Genomic DNA, 15,980 nt, shown 5'->3' on the forward strand with positions numbered 1-15,980 from the left:
CCAGGCTGACCTCCACCATGTCAGAACCCAGGCCTCTTCTACCGGGTGTCCCTTCCTAGGTCAGCTGATGTTCCAGGGTCTCTGCCAGAGCTCCAGCCATTATATTCATATTCTAGCTGACTGAAAGAAAGGAGAATGGGGCAAGAAGAGCTCTTCCTTTCTTTAAGGGCACTTCCTAGTGGGGTTAAAACCCATTTTCACTCACTATCAGTGACCAGAATTCTGTCATATGAGACATGATCACATCTAGCTGCAAGGGAAGCTGGAAAGTAGCCTTTCTTCCTATTGACCATGAACTCAGCTAAAATTCTGTTCCTACAGAGGGGGATATCTTGGAAGAAACCAGAATATCTGTCTTTTCCTTCATTTTTGTGCAAATACCTTCTGCCCAGCCCTTCCCTAAGGTGTCTCCTCTCCCAGGTGCCATGTAGGAGCAAGAACCATACTTTGTCCTATCTCACTCAATATAAATATTCCCCTAGTCACCATGTGTACTCTATAAAATTATCTTGTTATTGTAGTAGCCATGGTAGCAGCAGTGTTTGTGGGATCCAGTGAGTCCTTTCCTCTTACTTCCTTGTTGAAGAAAGACATGCTTATTCTTTCTCTCTCCACACTTCAACTTTCCCTCCTGTAACAGAGTCACCATAGTTCTAAATGGTGAGAGAAGTGGCAGGACCAAGTTATAGAGAGAGAAGATGCAGTGAATTAAAGCGTTGCACCTTCTTTCCTGACTCCAGATCCCATGTCTGAGCCTGCCTAGAATTCCCTGCTCTCCATCAAAGACGCCAGTTCTCTGTCTGTCCTTTGTTTCTGTGGCTCTGTCTGTGGTCATCTTCTGCAGAGTTTTGCGTCTCTATCTGTTAGTAGAAAGAGAGTCACTGCAGCAGGGTGAAAGCATACTGTTATTGGTTGTGCCCATCTTCTGTTATTTGTGGGATTGGAAATAGTGATAGCTGATCATGAATCAAGTTGTAAGGACCCCTCAAGGTCAGTAACGCCTTGTATTAAAATCCTGCCTTTGAACGAGTTAGTGCTTTTCAAAATCAAAGTTTCCTATGGGAACAAAAAGTTCTTTATTTCAAACTTAGTTCTAATTAAATTGTTTGGAAGGTTAGAGAAAAAAAATTCTGCTACTTTTCAGTTTATAAATGTGTGTGTGTGTGGGGGAAATCCTGCTTGTCACTGGGAAGTGGAATCCCATTTGTAGTGATGGCGTCACTACATGATGCAGATGCAAGGACATTACATTATCTTACCTTCTCCAGTGCGGGGCTTCTCTGTGTCTCTGCAGAGGAGATAAGCCAGTCAGTTTGTCCTTAGTCATTTGACCTGAGAGACGCATCCAGGAAAGCAAAGATGAACATGAGGTCTAAATCTCACCCAAGAGCCGAAACTTAAACACGTGTCCTCAAACCTTGATTATAAATAGTGTCCCCACCGTCTTCTGGTTATAATTTATTTATTTATTAATGGAAATTTGGAAGCAGTCATTAGACTTGACTTGTGGGCCAACGCATCTGACGCAGGGTGAGATTGTTTCAGAGCTAAGTGGTTCCCAGAGGGGTCTTTCCAACTTCCGGAAGGGCTGAGTCTTCAGGGGGGACCCCTGCCGGGGAGGAAGAACTTTGAAGAGTTGGCTCAGGGAGACTCGAGTCAATGGGGCGCTGTGAAAAAAGGAGAAGCCGCAGAGTTCAGGGACCACAGGGGAGGAGAATAGCAAGAAAGGAGCGTAAAGAGAGGGAAAGAGGAGAGAAGGAAAAGACATTTTGAAATTTGTTTTGTGGGCTGGAAATTTATTCCTTAGACTGTGATGGTGTCAGTATGAGCTTGCTTAGAAGCACAAGACAGTGGGGTGTGTGTCTGGGTGTGTGCAAATGTGTATGCATCTGTGTGCACATCTGGGTGTATGCACGTGTGTGCGCATCTGGGTGTGTGCACATGTGTATGCACGTGTGTGTGTGCGTCTGGGTGTGTGCACATGTGCATGCACGTGTGTGTGCGTCTGGGTGTGTGCACATGTGCATGCATGTGTGTGTGCATCTGGATGTGTGCACATGTGTATGCACGTGTGTGCGCATCTGGGTGTGTGCATGCTCATTGACTTATGGCAGTTCTCTTTGTTGCTGATTTGTAAAGTACAGAAACCAAACTCTTTTTTTTTTTTTAATTTATTTATTAAACATACCAACAAACACATTCTTACCATATGATCATCCCATTCTACGTATATAATCAGTAACCCACAATATCATCATATAGTTGTATATTCATCATCGTGATCATTTCTTGGAACATTTGCATCAATTCAGAAAAAGAAACAAAAAGAAAACAGAAAAAAAATCATACATAACATACGCCTTACCCCTCTCTTTCACCAGAAACCAAACTCTTAACTCTAAATATTTTTTCTTGTTTTTCCCAAGGGGACTTTATCAATGAAATTGATTCTGATTTACCCAACAATTGAAAACCTACTTACTAGTTTCCAAGCACTGCTAGGTACTTTTGTAAAAATAACCTTACTTAATCCTTAACAATAATTATGGACTGGGTGATATCATTATCGCCTATTTAGTGATAAGGAAATTGAGCTTAAGGGAACTCAGAGTCACATGGTGGGATTTGGGGGGCCGCCTTTGTATGCAGACACCCAGTGCCTGTTCCAGTGCCTTTTCTTTGGGCCATGCTATGGAGCTGACAGAAGCAAGCCTTGTACCCATATTTGCAATTTTCTGGGGTATTTGAATATAGTGGGAGAGGGAATCTGTCTCATATTAGCTTTTGCCGCGTGTCAGTGTGGTAGATACCTAACTGAGACTCCAAGCTGCAGAGCATTTTCCTCATAAGGCTAAAAAGTGATGAGCAGTTTCTCCTGCATTGTCTGTGGTCACTTCTTTTAGAAACTACTGCTATAGAGAGAAGCCTTCATCTCCAGAGAATGCACAGGAAGCCACCACCCAAAGGCTCCGCATTTTTCCTGCTCTAGGCACCAGTGAATAGGAAACTCTTTGTTGCATCACGGGTTGCCCTGTGCAATGTGGGTCTCACACACCTTGCTCTGACCCTCCCCAGGAGCGTTACCCTCTTCCCTCATAGCTCCTGCTCACTCCTCTTTGGGCAAAAGCAGTTCCCCCAAACAGCCATGCAAGCAGGAGCTCTTAAGGACCCAAGCCCCTTGTGCAGGCTGCCAGCACCCATCCAGAAAAGGCAGGAGCCTGGCACACGAGCCCTCTCTCTGCCCGCTGGCCCAGGGAGACTCAGCGTGGCAAGAAGGGGAACATGTGAGGGGAATCCATGCCCATGCACCCCCTGAGAAGTAGAAGACTTCTTACAGAAAACCCCAAACGCATAAACCAAAACCAAACAAACAAAAACCAACTCTAAGACCTCCTCAGGCGTTTCCTGTATTGTGTTTTCACTCCCTGCCCTAAAACCTTGCCCAAAGCCCTGAATATAGAAGCTGTTGACCAAGTGATGATAAATGAGCGAATCTTCTAAATTCAACTCCTTTGGAGGACCACCTTTTATTTTGAAATTCAGCACAGTGCCTGGAACCATGGAAGATGCTCAATAAATATTTATGGGGTGAAGTACTTGAGGAATCTCCAAACCTTGCCACTGATTAAAGGCTGTGGGTCCTGAAGCTTGGCTATGTTTTGACCTCCCTGGGACATGTTGAAAGGCTAAAAGACATCCCCAAGGAGAATCCTCTGGTGGCACTTTTAGAGACCTCAGACCTGTAGGTCCCATTTAGAGCCCCTGAGCTCCTAAGTAGCTGAGAGACAGTACTGAAAGTCCAATGTTTTCAGCTTTCAGGATTTCATGGACTATTAATGCCTTCTTGTCTAACAGGGCTGTTCCAGCCTGAATGCAATATCAGAGGTCCCCATCTGGCACTGGAAGTCCTCAGCTCAGGAGGGATCTCCCGTACTAGTCAGAAGCTCCACTTGGCAGTTCCCTATAAGGCTGTTTTATAAAATTCAGGAAGTTGAATTGTTAGCCATTTCTATTTGTTTGATGGGCAAACTCTTAAAAAAATAATTGGTGGTGCAAACCATAAGAATGCAGTACACTAAGCTTCAAGCCACCAACTGAAGATTTAGGTCCCTTCTTCAAGTTTGTAAAACCAAATTATGGCATGGTGATTTCTCAACACACATTGGGAAATTCTGGTTTGTGGGTGAAGTTGTGTTTATGAGAAATGAAGGAAACTGGGGGAAGATTGTTGGTTGCCAGCCACCTCACCTCCCCTTGCCACTTCATGGGTCTCAAAGCACTTGGCATAATGCGTGACAAGGGATAAGAGCAGCGTAAGCCTGTGGCTTCTTGAGCCTGGAGCCCAAGTCTGATCTACCTTGGAAGCCCCAGCACCCAGCATATTATTCCTGGCACATTGTAGGTGCTGGGTCAGTGATTTGTGTAACTGAGCTGAGCACTCCACAGGGAGTCCGTCTGTGGTGGCATCAAATGTATGGCCCCTTCTTGAGCCAGGCCCACTATTGGCTGTCACAGGAATTCTTCCCCAGGTATCAGTCACATGCCAGGCCCCCCCTAAACACCCAGAGCCTTTGTCACTGACAGTGTTGGCTTCTTTGGGGCCCGCCAGGCTATTCCGGGAGGTTCTGGCTTAATGACAGAGAGTTTTGCTGGTTTAGAATTGTCAGATTTGAAAAGGCACATTTGACAGATTTTTGAAGTAGTTATAGAAGAGGTGGCAGAGAGAAAGGCCTTTTCCCCAACAGCATGCTGGCTCTGGTACAGCTCATAACTGGAAGGCAGGAAGAGAGAGCACATAAAGGGAATTGAGTGGCTGGCTGAGCGCAGGGGGTGAGGCAGAGAGATTTGGATCTCGCCATCACATCGCTCCCTTCTCCCTTTGCTCTTTTTGTATATTAAGAAATGCTTATTAACAGGCTTTGTGCAGGAGGCTCTGCGAGGTCGGATTGGGGAGACACAGACCAAGGACAGGTCGTCCGTGCCTTGCAGGAGCTCGCAGCTGAGCTTGCAGGATGGCGGGTGTGACGTGGGTATTTTAGGTGCTCCGTGGCGGTGGAGTTGTAGTACACGCCCTGCTGCACAGCGGCGAGATCGTTCCCTTTCGGCTGTGGCTGTCGGGGGAGTTTTCAGACACAAGGGGTTGTGCTGAGATTTGAAGTGCGGTGGCACCGTGGTGGGTCGATTTCCCCCGCTGGGAAGGAAGAAGGCATTCTCTCACAGGCCCGGAGGCTCTGCCCATGATGTGCCAGTGGCAGAAAGAGGTAATTGAAGAGAACAGATTCAGAAGAACTCAAAGAAGTGAAGAGGTCAAAGGGAGGATCCGTCTTCTGTCACGAGGATCTGCCAAGGCGTCGTGTGTGTGTGTGTAAAATGTGTGTGCGGGCATGCACGTGCGTGTACAGTGATGGAGAGGATCACGGTCGCCTCCCCTCAGCTATCATTTGTGAAGGAGTCAGACTCCTGATGTAGCAGAGAACAGTGTCAGAGAATCAAAGGCGGGGAGTCTAGTCTTGTCCGTTTCCCACTGGTTTTGACTCTGGGCAAGTTCCTTTGCCTTTTTAACATTATTTCATGGTCTGGAAGGTGATGCAATTCACTGTGTGCCAAGTACTTTATGAACAAGTAAAAAGTCACTGTGCGCAAGTACTTTAGGAACAAATAAAAAGTGTAAGTGTGATGCGCTCTGAAAATTTACAGGCAGCATTATCCTGTCCCATCTTCTCTCCAGAGTCCCCGACTGACTTGGGAAACTGCAGAGCAGTCACGGTGAGGCCTGAGGAGCTGCACTCCCTTTCCTCCACCCGGAAGCGTGAGCTGCAGACTTTTCTCACGTCTGGCTTGCTGGGGATGGAGGTGGAGACCCGCGCCTTCAAATCCAACGAAAAAAAAAAATCGGCCAGAGAGTGCCTGGCTTTTTGCAGGGGGAAACCCCCCCTGCCCCGTTCTGAACACCTTGAACACCTTAGTCTTTCTTTCTTCTCTCTGGCGCTTTCTCGCTCTCTCACCTTGGCCTTGGGTCCTGGATCCTGTAGCTTTCCTCTCTCCCCTCTTCCCTGCCTGCCTCACCTGGAGAAATCTAAAACCGAGGCATTTCCACCCGCGCTTACCTGGAGACTCGGAGTCCGCCGGGCCCGCCCGGCAGCACCAGTCGTTGGTGAAGAAAGAGTGCCCTCTCGTGGGCATCGGCTGGAGCTGCACCGCGTGCGGGTGGCTTCGGCCGGGACAAAATCACACACACATCCCCCACCCCCCACCCCCGCGGGTCCAAGGTCTTGAATAGGGCCTTTGGGTTGGGTTTGTTTTTCTCCTTCTGTGAAGATAAATAAATCAATTCAGGAAGCACAGCAGGGGGCCAGTTGTGAGAGCAGCTCTGACCCAACCGTGACAGCCCCCTTATCTTGGGAGTTTTACCAAAGAATTAACCCCAGGGCAAGGGATGGCAGCGAGGTGGACGTGCCATCAGATGCTTTTTAAAGGGCTTGTGACAATTTCTTTAGAAATCACTTGCATGTCTTGACGTGCCCCTGATCAGCTGTAAGTATTATTGCCAAATGGGCTAAATATCTTAATGGACCGACCCCTCTGCGGATGGTGAATTCACTGCAACTGATTACTTTTATTTTATTTTATTTTGGTAATGGAAGTATGCAGTCCTGACCATTAAAACCCTGTATACATTGGCATAAGTGGGGAATTTTGCCCTTTAAAATATTTCAGGAAAAGTTGTTGGGGTGGGGGTGCGGGGGTGGGGTGGGAGGGCGCCCATCAGGGAAGCAGAACCTGATCCTATGTGATGGTTGCTGGATTAGGTAACAGCTCGGCTGGTTGAAATTGGATCTTGGAGGATGTGTTAACATCTCTGGTGTCCTGGCGAAAGGTTCATTTGAGTCTTGCATGGTGCCGCAGAGATAAAAAGGAGCTTTTAAATAATCATCTTGTCTCCTACTTGCCAGAGTGCTGGCTTCAAGCAATAAATAGGGAGCATCAGTTCTGCTTAGACATATCACCCTTTTCGTTTATTTATTTAATGTTGGTGGAATTTTTTTTTTTAACTGACTAGCTGAACAGTTTCAGTGTCAGTGAATCCCAGCACCTATTTTTATAGTACGGATTAGGGTTCTCCTGGATTGAGATATATGTGCATGCATGCAATGTTGTTCATTTGTCCAGGCCTGCTCCCCGCTCCCCCCACCCCAGGCATACATAGACATAGCCCACATCCTGTGTGGGGCCTATGTAAAACAGAGGAAGGTGAAGGTTTTCTTTTAAATTTTCTCTGCTTTATATTGTTCCCATTTTATTTTATTTATTTTGTCTTGGCACGTCTCTGACTTAGTATCTCCATAATAATTTGAGTATAATTTAAAAGGTGTAAGATGGGGATGACTTCTGTTTTTTGTTTTTTTTTTCTGCAGGTTTTTCATTCTTTTATTCTATTTACTTCAGATCTCTGGTTTGCAGCGTAATGTTGTAACCTGAACTCTGAGTGTGAATGCCAGCAGCATTTGTGTCATGGTGAATTGCATTTCTGTCATACCAGTTTCTTATTGGCCACATTTTAAAGCCAATTATATTAAATCTTAATGAATCCAAGTTTCTCTTTAGAATATTAGCTTACAGGATTCACAAAACGATATAAAAATGAAGTAAAATGCAATACTTTTATTGTTTTTGTTGGAACTAAATATGTCACTTCTCACCTGAAAAAAGGAAAGGAAAAAAAGAAAAAGGAATCAACATAGATTAGTGCTTTAAGTCTTGTCCTGAAACTTCCTTAGCCGCCGAGAGTTTGTAGGGTATCCTTTCAGTGCCTTGCTATGGAAGGGTTTCTCTGGTGTCCTTTGCCAGCTCTAGCAATTTTCTTTCTTGTTTTATTTGAAACCAGTTGGATTTCAAGGTCAAGCTAAGCGTAAGTAGTGTGAGTCGGGTTTGTATGGATAGTTTGTGCTTCGCATTGATGGTTTAACAAAACATAGTAAAGCATGTAGATATGTACGCCTGGAACAGTGCCAGGAAGGGAAGCCACTCTCAGAGCTAAGTAGGAAGCATGTGGGACGCATTACTCGTGACCTGTCCAAGGTCACATAGCCAGTGCCTGGAGGAGCTGGGACCAAAACTCAGGTCTGTGGATGCCTGTTGTTCTGCCTGTCCTGCTTTCTCAAAACCAATTGAATTTTCCAGAGGAATAAGCTCCCGGAGGGAATGAGGCACTCCCGGAGGGAATGAGGCACTCCCGGAGGGAATGAGGCACTCGCGGAGGGAATGAGGCACTCCGGGGCAGCAGTGGGGTTGGGGGACAGGGGAGGACAGTGGGATCTTGACATGGTGTCTGTGCTAGATCAAGGAAGGCAGAGCATGTCGGAAAAGGTGACCTGTTCTTTGTTACTTTGCTACCATTGTCGGGACCAGAAAATTATAAGTTCTGTTCAGTGCTGGGTCACTTGCAAGATGGATGATTATGGAATAGAGGGAAAGACCCGCTGAGAGGTTCTATTGCCCAGCTCAGGTGGTACCAGCCTCACGTCTCGTGGAATGTTCCCGTCAGCCGCAGCGCTGCCCGCCTGGAGCTTGGGACAGTTTCTGAAGGGTGTGCTGGTATCCCTTCCACATCGCAGCTTTCCCCTGTGGTCTGATATATTGCGGATCGGCGTAAGAAATTAAATGGGAATTTTGGGAGGCGTTCTGTGGAAGCTGCAGATCACACAGAAAAAGTTTAGAAACTCAGAAATGTAAAAAATATATGTAGAGTCTTGTACCTTATCAACATCTTTTATCTTTTACTATCAAAAAGTTACTGTGAACACCCCATAAAAGAAAAAGTAAAAATTCAGATGTCTTCTCTGGTTCAAAGGAAGAGCCAAAATAGTATATGCAGCCTTTCCAGATTATGGGGGCGCCGCGGGCCCCCTAAGCCCTGCGATCGGAAGGGGTAACTGTACATTGAGCTTGAGATTGAGTAGAGTGGATTAGAGTAGGATTTTGCCCCAGCACCATTTTATTTTTAATAACCTAGCTAAATTGAAACAATTACATTAGTTTGTTAAGAATGGCTTAGAGGTATTTTTTTTTTCATTTTTAAATGACCCATAAATATCTTTGTTGGTAAAGCAATTAAAATTCACTAAATAAAGAGAAATGCCTATAAATTCCACAAATAAATGCCCTTACCTTGAAGAATTTCATTAGCCTAGAGAAATGGGGAAGGAGGGGGCTGCTGGGCTTTGATGCCTACTGCTTGGAAGGTCAGATTCTTTTTTTTTTTTTTTTTTTCTTTTTGCACTTTTAGGGATTGGTATTCAGGAAATGGTTACAGCATTCAATTATTTTCTTAAGGAAACCTCTGTTAGTGGTGTTATGTTCTTCAAAGGACGTTGGAGATTTGAGCAAATAAATTCAGGGAACAGAATAAAATGCCCAAATCTTTATTCAACGATCAGCCACAAGGGCAATTTCCAATTTAGTCTCCTGAGCCTACAAAAGAAGAATTCCACTGAAAAAATAAGTCCGCAAAATAAAACCTCAAAGATCCCCTAAACCCTGTGCATCACCACCATAGTAATTTTATTTAGTTCAGCTGCATATTGAGAATTAAGGTGTGAAAGGGGAAGGATCTGCTGCTGAAGTGCTTGCAGGTTTAGGTGTAAGAGTTTCCTTTTTTCCAGCCTCCCACCTCCTGCCTTCCCTCTTCCTCCATTCCATCAACAGCATCCTTTCTAACTTCATCAAGGAGCAAGTGTTTCTCCCCCCTCCCCCGTGCTTTCTTCCGTCTTTGCTGCTAACTGCAGCAGCTGGCCCACGTGGCTTGGCCCTCTGTTCCACTGTCTTGAGTTTCACAAATGCAGTGCTCTAGTTTTGCTTTCAGAACAGGAATTGGGATTTCCTTCTGAACAGCTTTCAAAGTTGATTCTTTTCATGCCTCTTAGAAGCCAGGAGCATGTGGGCACAACCAGCAGTTCTGTTGGTTTTATACTTGATGAAATTCCCTGAACATCTAGATGTCCCCTCCTCTTGGATGCATAGCCACCTCCCCTGCCACAGCTGGTGGGCTGCCTTGCTAACACTCTGGAGAGAGTGGGAACTGGCGACATCCCCTTGGGCTTGGGCCTCACGGGGCCCACCCTGTCCTAAAACAGCTCTTGACTCTCTGATTGCTTTAGTGCTGTCATAGCCACAGGACCACTTAGACCCTGTCATCTCCTTCTCCCAAGTGTGAACATTGGAATCCTTCTCCTCTGCCTTCAGTCACTGCCTTCCTGTCCTGTCTTACCCCCAAAATTTGTTTGACTTTTTTTTTATTGAAAGTTCTTTTCATGCTCTTTCTCAACAGAGATTTCAATGCAGGCAACTAAACTGGATTTAGATGAGTGATATATTTTATGGGAAGGTAGTAAAGAGACTGCTTAGATCCTCTGCTGATTTGCTAAATCACAGGATCTCTTCCAGTCGAAATTACCTCCCCCATAAATGGTTACGGTGCCGTCATAAAAAGTGGTCATCTCGTTGGTCTCAGTCTCCTCGCTGATCTGAGTCTCCAACCTAGCAGAACACGGGCTTCCCTGAATCCCTTTTGACAACTTGTTAGAGGGGCCTCCTCGTGGTTTCCAGGAGGACAGACTCCTATCACCTACGACAGAAATCACTTTTGGGGGATAGAAGTCCCTACTGAAGGCCAGTTTGTCTCCTTGCCATATCAGGCTTCACAGTCCATGGGGAAGGTCTTAAGTTTTGGCCCCAGATTTACTGGACTTACCTGGAGTCTTCGTGTCCTAGGACTGCTGAACAAAGTGCCATGAATTTGGGTGGCTTTGTTAAAACGGTAGAAATGTATTGTCTCACAGTTCTGGAGGCCAGAATTCTGAATCGAGATGTCGGTAGGGCCATGCTCCCTCCAGATTCTACAGGGAAGAATCTGTTCCAAGCCTCTTCTGGCTTCTGGTGGTGGCTAGCAGGTCCTAGCTTGTGCAGCCTGGTCGCTGCATTGTGTTTTCCTCTTTTCTGAGAGTGTCAGACATGCCCGTCCTTATAGGCTCATTTTAAACTGGCCTATTTCCACCTGTAATGACCCTATACTCAAATACGATCCCTTTCTGAGGTACCAAGGGTTAGGACTTGAACAAACCTTTAGGTGTGGGCACAATTCAGTCCATCACACCTGGCTTCGGTTATTTTGGAAAAGAAAATGTAAGATGATCAGTTATTCCAAAGACATTCAAGGCTTGTAAACCCACAAACACACAGAAATCTAAAATTAGAAATGAAGAAGGAAATGCTTTTCCTTGACTTGAAATTTGGCAGCTTGGAAAGGCAAGTAAAAATTCTGTTGTAATTAATTTTTGAAGCAAAGCAAGTCTCTCCTTGCATTTTCTCACCCTCCCACTGGCTCTCTTTTTTCCAGTCCTTTGTCCCTTCCTGAAATGCCACAGTCGCAAGTAATTTGGAGATTCATTTAGCCAAGTAACACAACTGGGTTTTCTTTGTTATTGCTCCCTTGGGTTGCTATTAACACTCCTTCTCCTCTTTGTCTTTTCCTGTAGTTTTGAGTATCCGGGGAGCCCAGGAAGAGGAGCCAACAGACCCCCAGCTGATGCGGCTGGACAACATGCTGTTGGCCGAAGGGGTGGCGGGACCCGAGAAGGGTGGCGGATCGGCAGCGGCAGCGGCGGCAGCGGCAGCTTCTGGAGGGGCAGGTTCAGACAACTCAGTGGAGCATTCCGATTACAGAGCCAAACTCTCACAGATCAGACAAATCTACCACACAGAGCTGGAGAAATACGAGCAGGTAACCACAGCCAGCCTGGGGTTTTTTGGCATGTGGGACCTTTAAGAGAAGGGTGGACGAAATAGAACACTTGGGGGCTTCCCCAGAGGCCGAGGCGGGCCAGCCCCTCCCAGACATGGGCATTCATGTCCCCACCTTCCCCGCTGAACCACAGAGCCACTCTGAGAACTTGAGTCCAGGCAGTCCCTGGGTTCAACTGTTAAAAACCCAGGCAAACTGGAGATAAAGACATTTAAAAATGGTGTGAACTTGTAAATGATGATTTTAAGAAACATTAATAGTTAATGTAAGAGATGCTCAAACAGTGCCTGGACCTCACACAGTGGGGAGGTTTGTAGGGTGATGAGTCATAGCCGAACCCCCATCTGACTCAGGAGTGGGGAGGGTCCCCTGCTCTTGTTTGACCTCATTTAGGAGGATTCCTGATCTTCCAGAGGTTTGTAGGATCCTATGGGAAAGGATAATAAAACCTGACCTTAAAGTCCCTCGGCGTACCCCAGAAGCATTCACTTGAGAGTTAAACGATAGGTGATGTGCGCCTCCCAGGAGAGCCCCTGAAGTCAGAGAAACTTAGCTCCCAGCCCTAGCAGTCCCCTGACCATGTGTGGGACCCCATGGTCTGCATTCCCTTCCCTGAAAGCTGAAAGCTTATGGCAAGTAGTGTGGAGTTGGGATTAAAGAGATCACAGAAATCAAATGAAGGAAAGAATAAGAAAGCCTATAAATTGTACAATTGTAAATGATAGGGCAGTATATAAATGTGAAGTATTATTGTTATTATATCAGATCTGCCCAACTGGAAACATCCTCCCCCCCGTCCCCAGCCCCACACATGAATTGCATCAGTATGGTTCCCTTTGGGTAGAATGAGCAGCACAACTTTTTTTTTTTTCAGGAGTCCCTTCATGTCAGCCTTTCCTTCCTTCAGTTAACTGGCAAACACCTATGTGTCCAAACACGTATCTTCAGATGCAGCATTGTCCTAAAGTTGTATAGTTAATTTACTTACATTGACTTGCTCTACAGTTAACTTACTTTGATTGAATTGTTAGGACCCTAGGTTTCTTTTCTCTGTTTTAAGACTCCCCGTAATGAGGGCAGAGCCAATGCAAAAGGTAGAAAGAAGGCCCTCTGCTGTCCCCACATGGCTAGCTGGTACGAGACAGATGCAAACATTATAGAAAATATAGAAATAGACATTTTAAAATTAAAAGTGAAGAAAGTTCCACGATTGTACTCCTTTCTACCTTAGAAATGGATTTCTGCAAAGTTCCCTGTTCCCAAGGGGGGGTGGGGATCTGTGGAGCTTGAAGCCAAGCCTGGTGAAACTCGACCATCAGATAAGGTGTAGGGAGTGTTCAAGAGGAGGAAAATGAAAGCAAGCTTGTGGTAAGAACCCATGAGTCATCATCCCTCACCTCCTTATAAAGGAACAAATGCTCTTATCACAGTGTTGGCCAATGCAGACATTTCCCCAGATCCCAGGAGATGTTGAATTCAGATAGCTGGCTAATTGGTACCAGCTCCCCCCACCTGGGCCCTCAGTTTAACCTCAGAGTCTGCCCTAATCTATTGGGGTAGCTTGGGAAGGAAGATGGAAACATCTCCTATAAAGGCTCCCAACTGGCCCCAGGCATCTTCCTAGTCACTGCTCTTTCCTTTTCCCTTTCACCAGTGAGCCCAGCCTCTTGCATAGCAACCTGTCTGCACCTGCCATCTTGGTTAACTCATGCCAAACACCAGGGACATAAAAAGAGCCCCGGGTTTGGCTTCCCCCACTAGACCCACACTGGACCATACACGTTAGGTCAGAAGGTATTGAAAATGGACTTCATGCTTAGCTTAGGTTACTGGCAACATAGAAGGACTGACTGTTTTCCTGACTTAAACCCCATTTGTCACGCTTCCCTCCTCATCCAATATGTGTAAACAGTATGGCAGCATCATTGCTTTTCAATAGACTGTTACCATTTATAAAACACTTTGACCAACGTAATTGCACTTACCCTCAAGGTAATTTTGTGATTGGGTCCCCAGGACAGGTGCTACCATTATCTCCATTTTGATACAGGTGAGAAAGTGGTGATCAAAGAGGTTAAGCAATATGTTTGACATCACAGATCCAATTAGAAGCAGAGCTTGCCCATGAATCCAATTTTTTGTTTTGTTTTGTTTTGTTTTTGCCTTAAGGCCAAGGGCTTTTATTGAAACAGGATCTGAGTTCCCTTAATAAGAGCGTATAGATATTTGTAGACATTTGAGTTAACTAGCTTGTTCTCTCTATTAGTTCTTTGAGCTAGATTGCTGGTACCAAAAAGAGGCTAATGATAACATCCTATTCCAGAAACTTCTAAGATTCTAAATGACAAAGATGTTGGAAATTGGGAACCCAAGAAAAAAATTGATCAGTAAGAACAAATTATGTAAGTGTGGTAGCAGCAGTCATCTGCATGTATTATATTTTTTAAAGTATTAAAACACCATTTTCATACATAGATGGATCTTTTCTGGGTAAGAACTGAATACAGCCTTATACACTCTTGGTACTTATGAGCTGATTAATTTTAGTAGTTGTTAATTATTGGAAATAGATTGTAGGGAAATTATGCATTGTTTTTCTAGCTAGTGTTTCTGAGAAAATGTATCTTCATTTTTCTTTAACAATTCCTCATGGGAGCTTTCTTAAAAATAGGAAATCTCGGTAAAGTAAAAGTGTCACTCTCTATTTTAGTTGTACCTACAAGAAATTACCAAATTGACTAATGGCTGACTCTGCAGGGTTTTTTTTTGTTTGTTGGTTGGTATTGTTTTATTTTTGGTGTGGCCGTGGGTGATAACCACACAATCAGTTGGCTTTGGAGTAAATTAGCAATCATAACCTTTCCTGCCCCCCCACCTCTCAAGAGCTAAAAACACCAGAACTACCTGAATCAGCCATTGTTTCACCCTGAGGTTATTAAATAAGGAAGGCTTCCAGAGACTTTCATTAGACAGAAAGGAAGGAAATTATTTTATTCATTAAATGGGGTTGGTAAAACACTTTTTCAGCAGAACATGGTGGTAGCTAAGGTATTTAAGAGTTGGCATATTCTAAGCATCAAACCATGATGTCAGAAACCTGAATTATATTCCAAGCACTATTAAAATAAAATTCATGTTCTTGTAACTTTGCAGTTCTTGAACTTTTGTAAAAAAAAAAATGCTGGCAGGGCCTTGATGGGGCTAAATATCTAATGCTTAAGTGAGCTGGGTCAGTTCAGCAGGTTGCTTTTGTGGATGAGGGTGGCGGCTTAATCCAATTTGCAGGAGTAAAGGGAGATGGACAGTGTGGAGTGCAGGATGTGATATTAAACTCTAGGACCTTCTCCAGGGTTTTCCGAGGGAATGTCTGCTGCTCCCAGGAACACTTGGCCCTGAAACCTGGGGCATCTCCTTTCAGAAATCCTTCAGCCTTCCAGGGCAGCTTGAGTGTTAGCTCCAGGAAAGGAACCCACTTTCCAGCAGTCTTCGGCCCAGTCTCCCGTCATAGGACCTTCCCTACTTAATTAATGGTCGTAACCCCAAATAGGCACAGCGATGTCTCATGGTGAATGCCTGACCTAACAGAAGCAGAGCAGCCTCTGAAGCTGCCTGGTTTGGGGAGCAGGCGAGGGTAATTCAGGTGCTGGAAAAATCAGGATCATTATGTTCTGTCCATCTAACGTCGACTTGGAGCTCGTCTCCGCTCTCCTGTATTTCAGAGCAGCTGTTCAGCAGCTGCTTTGCTCCACCTCAGCAGTGGGTGAAAGGACTCCACTGTCTGTTTATTGCAGAGCTGAAAGGGTCCTGGGATAAAATGCCCTGAATAAACATCAGATATTGTGAGTATTTTTATTCACCGTAATGAAGCACATTACTATTAGGCGAGAACTGTGCCTTTCCAGCTGAGAGCGCGGGTGTGTGCCACAACACCCCCTCACAGTCCACCCCTCCTCCCTTTCAGCCCCATGAGGTGGGCAGGCAGCCGCCCAGTGGGGTGCTGCTTTTCCCCAGAAAGAGGGTTGGGATGCCTGCTATGTCTAACCCTCGGCTCCCTACCCTGTGGCCTCAGAGAATTTCAGCCTAGTCGCTGCCAGGTTTTATTTCCTTCTCTTTGTTGTAAAGTTGGGGGCTGGGGTTGGGGAGGGATGAGGCTTATAATACAGCTGTCTTGTGTTTATAT

General features: G+C 45.3%; 1 protein-coding gene across 3 annotated transcripts in view; it reads left to right on the forward strand.

Moving 5' to 3' along the window:
• PBX1 (PBX homeobox 1) overlaps window positions 1–15,980 on the forward strand; it is a 289,849-nt gene that overhangs the window by 214,663 nt on the left and 59,206 nt on the right. For all 3 annotated transcript variants that reach the window (XM_077156782.1, XM_077156783.1, XM_077156784.1), the window contains one exon: window positions 11,535–11,779. In XM_077156782.1, the coding sequence (XP_077012897.1) occupies window positions 11,535–11,779 (245 nt within the window). The remainder of the gene's footprint in view (window positions 1–11,534; window positions 11,780–15,980) is intronic.

This window comes from Tamandua tetradactyla, chromosome 4 (genome assembly GCF_023851605.1).
Source record: "Tamandua tetradactyla isolate mTamTet1 chromosome 4, mTamTet1.pri, whole genome shotgun sequence".
Lineage (NCBI taxonomy): Eukaryota > Metazoa > Chordata > Mammalia > Pilosa > Myrmecophagidae > Tamandua > Tamandua tetradactyla.